Source organism: Brassica napus, chromosome C8 (assembly GCF_020379485.1).
Source record: "Brassica napus cultivar Da-Ae chromosome C8, Da-Ae, whole genome shotgun sequence".
Lineage (NCBI taxonomy): Eukaryota > Viridiplantae > Streptophyta > Magnoliopsida > Brassicales > Brassicaceae > Brassica > Brassica napus.
In genome coordinates, this window is record NC_063451.1 from 10,499,726 (window position 1) to 10,507,191 (window position 7,466).

The following is a 7,466-nucleotide window of genomic DNA, read 5'->3' on the forward strand; positions in this document are numbered from 1 at the left end:
TGATAACAATTTTTACATCATTCTTCATTTTTGTTTAATTTTATAATATTAAAAGAAATTAAAAATTACATTAACCATATAATTTAAAAATAAGATTTTTTCTTATATGTGATATTTTGAATTTCTTAAAATGACTTTAAATTACAAAAAAATGTTAAAAATCTCTTTAAAATTTGTGTGATCAATGGCTTAATTTTTTATTATAATAAGATACAAATGATCATACAATCTTATTAATATAAATTTTTATTTAATAGATATTCATATTAAATAATATATATATATTAATAACGTTTAAATTAAACTATGTACCATTTAAAAATACATAAATATGTTAATTTTGAAATTTACATTGAAAGAGTATTGAAACCTTAATATTTTAATTTTGAAATTTGCATAGAAAAATACCACATCAAAATTTTTGAGATTAATGATTTAAATTTTTTGTTACATCAAATATGCAAATGTGTTAATAAAACCATGTGAGTAGGAAGTATGAATAATGAATATTTATATTAAAATATACTATATATTTATGTCAATATCTTTGAAATATAATTATACACCATATAAAATAAATAAAATGATTATTTTGATTAATCTACTATAAATATATTGTAAATAAATAAGATGTATTGTTTTGATTTATGTGATTACTATAATCTCTTATATATTAATTGAGAAACAATTTATTACTCTAGCAAGTGTAAGATTTTATTAATTAATATTGTTCAAATTTTTTACAAGAGATCGATACAACTAATATTTATTTAGAAGTTATTGAAATCACCTAGCGAGAACATGGGTTGCACAACAAATTTGCTTTTGTAACCCTAACCCCCTTTCTATTCGTCACAACACCGACAGAGAATATTTTGAATTGTCGATTAACAATCTGAAATGGTAACGGTTTTTTGAAGTTCAACCCATTATTTTTATTAATTTGGCCTAGAATAATTTATTAATAATTACCTAAATGGGCATAGTAAAATATGTTTTGGTTTAAAAATTATTGCATACCCAAAATCAATATGAACCATCATCATTTTTGTTTAAAATTTTGTCACAATAAAAATATAAGGTTGGGCAAAAAATTTGAATCCAAAAAACCGAACCAAGGCCGATCCAAAGAATAATACTGAACTTTTAACCAATATTAGTTAGATATCCGAATGAGCTCAAAATTTTGGTATCTGGAGAATCAAAACTGAACTCGATCCAAACCGAAATATTGTAGGTATCCGAATATATACTTAAATATATTATATATTTGTAAATTTAATATCTAAAATAATATACAAAATATATAAGACATTTTAAGTTGTCCAAAATACTTGTAAATATATACAAATAGTTATAAGTACATTTTTAAAATAGCTAAACAATATTTATAATACCTAAAATACTTAAAATATCTTTTGATTTCCTGTCCAAGTATTTAAGCTAAACCAATTTTTATTTTAAGTTTAAATATTGGGGTTTTTACCAAAACTAACCCACAACTTGATTTTAACCCCAAACCTATACCCAAACTTGAATCAAATGCAGAACTAACCTAAAAGCCTAGTGAAATTACAGCTCAGCCCCTTGTGAACAAACAAAAAAAAAGAAGCCATTTTTGCGAATATAGCCCCAGTAAGTCGTCTGCGATGTTGGAAGTCGTCTGGACGACTGAAGTTTAAGTCGTCTGAACGACTGAAGTTTAAGTCGTCTGGTACCAGTTTATTTTAAAAATAATTTATAAATCTTGTAAAAAAATATTTTGATGCGTGAAAAATAAAAATCAGGTGATTATAAACAGTTTTAAGTGATATAAATTAAGATATGATAAAATTGATTTGTTTTGAAGATAGATGAGTGGAAGTATTGAATCATGATATTCTTTGGTTTAGGAGTTTGGCAAACATATGTTGTAGTATTGTATGTATTGTTAGGGTTAGATCTTGGAAAACTAAAATGTTTTTTTCAAATATTAGTTTTCACCTATATGTGTTTATTTCTGTGTATAGTAAACACTTTTCAAGTTTGATTTGATTTTATGAAGTGTTTAATTAGATAATTAAGTTTAGGGGTTATGTTTAGGGTGTGGACGACTTATATTTCAGTTGTCTGTTGAATAATTTACACGGACGACGTAATATTCAGTCGTCCACATCGTACCGAACCGTTAATTTACCAATGTACGTTTTAACCTAACCGGATCATTTACCGGACATATAAAAGCTATTTTTTTCACTATTTCACAACTTTACGAAACCCTAGCGCCGATTCTCTCCAACGGCGATTTCGAAGGCGATAAGACGAAAACCCTACCGTGGTCGTGTTCCGTCGTTATCTTCGCCGGTAATCTCTCCGATTACGACGAATCTCGTTTCTCCTTCATGCCGTAGAGTATTTTCGTAGTTTAAACTGACCGTTCGCTTCCTTTTTTTCAGATCTGAAATCTCGTTTGCCAAACTCCGCCGCCGGTATGTTATTTCTCATGTATTAAGGCGTTTAGCCGCCGGAAAACCCTAAATATTTTAGTATTGATTACTCAGACGACTTCCAGGAAGTGAGAAGACTACTTGGACGACTTCCAGGAAGTATTCTACGATGTCTTACTCTCTGGACGACTTACATGTAAGTCGTCTGAGTAGTCTTCTCACTTCATGGAAGCCGTCTGGAAGTCTTTGTCAGACGACTTTGTCAGAAGACTTCCAGACGACTTTACAGGAAGTCCAGACGACTTTACAGGAAGTTCAGACGACTTCCAGACGACTTTACAGGAAGTCCAGACGACTTTTAGGAAGTCCAGACGACTTTCAGACGACTTCCAGACGACTTCCAGACGACTAACAAGTAAGTCGTCCCAGAAGCCTTCCAGACGACTAACAAGTAAGTCGTCCAGAGAGTAAGACATTGTAGAAGACTTCCTGGAAGTCGACCAAGTAGTCTTCTCACTTCCTGGAAGTCGTCTGAGTAGTCTTCTCACTTCATGGAAGCCGTCTGCAAGTCTTCTATAGCATTTAGCATAGTGCGCAACCTATGTGTTTGAGATGGTTGTTTGTGATTATTTGCAGGCCTTAAAATGGATTTACCAGAACTCCCGCCGAGGATGTTTACATTAGGAGAAGAGCCCGATGCAATCAGGAGCATTTCGTATCATTCTGATGACACGAAGTTGTTTAAAGCTCTATGTGATTGTCTCACAGCTGACGAATATGAGGATCTGAAGGCGTCGAAGTTAGGAGTGTTCATCAAATTCAAGGAGCTTGACTTTGGTTGGACTTCAAGGCTGGTACATTTTTTGCTCTGTTTCCAGCTGGACATCAAGAAGAAGTTTGAGCTCTGGAGTCTTGTCGTTTCACAACCTGTGAGGTTTTCACTGATAGAGTTTGAACACCTCACTGGGCTGAACTGCGATTACATCAAGGACCTGGAAAATCCAAGGTGTGAGGTTACGTCGGAGATGGCTGCTTTCTGGGAGAAGATGCGTGTTGATATCGATACTGGGCCAAGTATTGAACAGATAACAGAAGCATTTTACAACTGCGACGAGTGGTCTCCGGACGATCGCATGCGGCTGGGATACCTTGCCATCTACGCAGGATACATCGAAGGGAAAAAGTTCTCATCCGCTACATCAGCTAGTCTTGCAAGGCTAGTGATGGATTTAGAAAAATTTGAGAATTATCCATGGGGGAGAGTGGCGTTTAAGGTGCTGATGGATTCTCTGAAGGCAAAAGACTTGACGCAAACTGGTTACACTGTTGATGGGTTCATACAAGTGCTCCAAGTGTGGGCGTACTATGCTATGCCAGAATTGGGTGCTAATTATGGGTCTCCCATACCAAACAGACCGTCTCCACTGTTGCTGGCTTACAGGGGTGGCAAAAGACAACGCAAATGTTTTAAGGCTGCTATCAATAAACAGGTACTTAACTTCACTCCTAAGACTTCTCAGACGACTTAAAGTTAAGTCGTGTGGATCGTCTTCCAACAAAAGACCACTCAGACGACTTACTTTTAAGTCGTCTGAGTGGTCTTTTTGTTGGAAGACTTCCAGACGACCTAACTTTAAGTCGTCTGAGAACAAAATACTTCTCAGACGACTTAACTTTAAGTAGTCTGAGAACAAAATTCTTCTCAGACGACTTAACTAAGTTTATATCTTTTATTTATTGCAGACTATCGTGAAGAACTTCGTTCAGAAGGATTTTGATGAAATGTTTCCAAAATGGGACGGAGACGTAGATGACCCTGCCGCGGATAACATAATTAAAGTCATGTTTAATGATCCTGGATGGGAGTGGACCATGGAATGCTGGCCAGTCACCGGTACTCGCAAGATTGTGAAGATGGAAGTGAGTCCAGTGAATAATGAAGTGAGTCCCGTGAAGTCAGAGAGTGTTGTGAAGGAAGAAAGTAGCAGACCTCGGAAGAAAGCTCGTAAAGGGTCTTCTGTTTCTGCTGAGACACCTGCGGCGGGTAGTGAAGGGATGACGCATCAGCAGATTGAAAAGTCCTTGAAGGACATATCTGATGCCATTAATCTTGGCTTTGGGACGTGCCTTAAGGAGCTCAAGTTACTGGCGGATAGGATGGTAGCTGTGGAGAAGAAGGTGGGAATCACCAACAGAGGGGGTTCATCTGATGATCGTCAACTTACAACCACTTCAAATCCACCAAAACCTGCTGACGAACCCGGGGTTAGTACCAAAACCTCTCCCAAAATTGCAGAGAAGAGAGTCACTAGGCAAAGTGTTAGGAAGAGTCAGGACTGATGTGCTTTGTTTCTAGTGTGCTTTGATGAACCACTGTATGCCTTGATTCTGAACATGTGTGCTTTGTTTCTAGTGTGAATTTGATCTTTGCTGTAAGGGCTTTTGTTAATAGTTTTTAAACACTGTGAACTCGAAATTGCAGAGTGAAAGTGTGAATGGGGCGAAAGCAGGACGGAAGGAAGCCAAAGAACCGAGTCTTACTACAGAACCGAGTTCCTCGAGAGAGCTCTGTCTTGTGAGTCCTGCAGCCGACTTACCGAGTGATGATCCTAGCCTTCTTATATTGGACAAACAAGTTCCCACCGCTTCAGATTTACTCGTTGAAGAAGCTAGAAGGCAGACAAAGAAGGAGACTGCTTTGGTGAATCTCCGTAAAAAAAGTGTGCGAGAAAGGAAGCTTGCTCCCACACAGCAAACTCCTTTTAAGGGAAACAGCACTGCCAAACAGATCATTCCAAACAAACAGGTTGGCGGAGGCTATGATCCTTTTGCACCCTATGACAAGATGAAGTCGAAGGAGCTCACTGCTTGGGTGCAAAAAGATCCGTAAGTTGCTGTTAAAAATATGCTTATTTATATTTGATTAAAAAAAGCTTCCATTTGATTATTTACATTTTGTGTTTGCAGTTCTTATAAACTGCCTCTGAAAAAAAAACCACGTAGATGTCCAAGTCGATTTTATCAGGTCCTCCGAACCCCCTTAGAATGGCTGACCGACCATGTAAGTCTTCTGGTAGTTATCTGGTACTTTTCTGATTTGTATAAGTCGTCTGTGAGTCGTCTGTGAGTCGTCTATAAGTCGTCTGGTAGTTATCTTACGTAAGTCGTCTATAAGTTGTCTGTGAGTCGTCTGTAAGTTGTCTATAAGTCGTCTGGTAGTTATCTTACGTAAGTCGTCTGTAAGTTGTCTCTAAGTCGTCTCTAAGTCGTCTGTAAGTCGTCTGGTAGTTATCTTACGTAAGTCATCTGTAAGTCGTCTCTAAGTCTTCTCTAAGTCGTCTCTAATTCTTCTCTAAGTCTTCTGTTAGTCGTCTCTAAGTCGTCTGTAAGTTTTTTTGACTTGTATTGTTTTATATGCAGCAAATGGATGCTTTTATTAATTTACTGAGGCAACGGTACCAAAACCATCCAGAACATTTCAGGAGCGACAGAATGTGCTTTCTTGATCATATATTTTCTCGGCAGTGGAGGGCCTCCTACCCTGATTTTAAGAGCGACACTCCTGATGCCAACGGTTTAGGAAGAAGACTCCCTGGTGGGGCGTGGAATTATCATGCAGGCGTGATACCTTCTTTTTGCCAATCTAAGAAGGTTTGGGGGGTGGATGTGGATGATATCTATGCACCTGTGAACTTCAAGAACCAGCATTGGATTGCTATATGGATATCGATCCCTAAGAGGCACATCGTCGTCTGGGACAGCATTGTCTCTCATATTAGCCCTGAAGAACTCGATGAGGTAATGGAGCCTTTTGTCACAATGGTCCCTTATCTGCTTGTTGAGTGCGCGCTCTCTGACGAACAAAAGGTTCAATACACATTGGAGCCATACACATATGCGAGACAAACCGTTGGAGTACCTCAGTGCCGAGCTGGTGATTGTGGCCCCTTCACTCTGAAGTACATCGAATGTCATGCTCTTGGGATAGAATTTCCCAGCGCGTTTGACAAAAAACACGGGAAGACCATCAGGGAGAAGATGGCGCTGGATATATTTCGAGAGCTTCCTATGTGCCATGAATGGGAAAACCAAGACAATGATGAGAACCTGGCAACGTATGATTAGATATTGGATGTGTTATTGTGTGCTGTTGCGATTGTATTTGAACTTGATGCTTTTGTGTACTGTTGTTTGGTAGATTAGGGGATGTTAACAGGGTCAGGATAGGATGATGTTTTTTGTAACCTATCCTCATACCAAACTAGAATTCCGTAGGAAATTAGTTTGGTAGTGCAGTAACCTTTCGGAATATGTAATGTATAACTTGTCTTTTTTAAATTGCACTGTTGGAATTAGTTTGGACGATTTAACCTAGAAGGTCTACAAAGAAAAGTTCATAAAACATATAAATTCATAACATAGAGTCTACAGAGAAGTTCATAAAACATAGAAAATCATTGTGGACGATTACAGAGAAGTTCATAAAACATAGAAAATCATTGTGGACGATTACAGAGAAGTTCATAAAACATAGAAAATCATTGTGGACGACTTACTTAAAGGTCTTCTGGACGACTAACCAGAAGAAAATTCTAGTTAAGACGTTGGACGACTAACCAGAAGGTCTACTGGATGACTTACTTAAAGGTCTTCTGGACGACTAACCAAAAGGTCTTCTGGACGACTTACTTAAAGGTCTTCTGGACGACTAACCAAAAGGTCTTCTGGATGACTTACTTAAAGGTCTTCCACGTCAGTTCTTACATTGTGGACGCTTATGGCCAGTTTCTTTGCAGACTGAGCACCTATAAACCCTGTGTTGCTTCCGGGGTTTGCGTCCTCTCATCCTGGATAGCTCCAACAAAGATTGCCATCTTGATTTCTTCTGTCTCCCCGGACCACGCTTTACTTCCGGAGGAAAGCATGTGCGTGCCTCAACAAGTTGTCCAACACAAGGATATATATTCTCTGAGTATCCAGAAAACAAAGTATCCTTTGAGTAGACCGGCCACACAAGTGTGGAGATATGCACACCAGCTG

The 7,466-nt window shown here is 37.8% G+C and overlaps 1 protein-coding gene across 1 annotated transcript; it reads left to right on the forward strand.

The window, feature by feature from the left end:
• The first annotated feature begins 3,070 nt into the window (after positions 1-3,070).
• Positions 3,071-5,316, forward strand: LOC125591850. The gene is made up of 4 exons (XM_048766723.1): positions 3,071-3,646; positions 3,701-3,916; positions 4,170-4,691; positions 4,909-5,316. The coding sequence occupies exons 1-4, from the start codon at positions 3,071-3,073 to the stop codon at positions 5,314-5,316; spliced, it is 1,722 nt and encodes a 573-aa protein (XP_048622680.1).
• Positions 5,317-7,466: the final 2,150 nt, after the last annotated feature.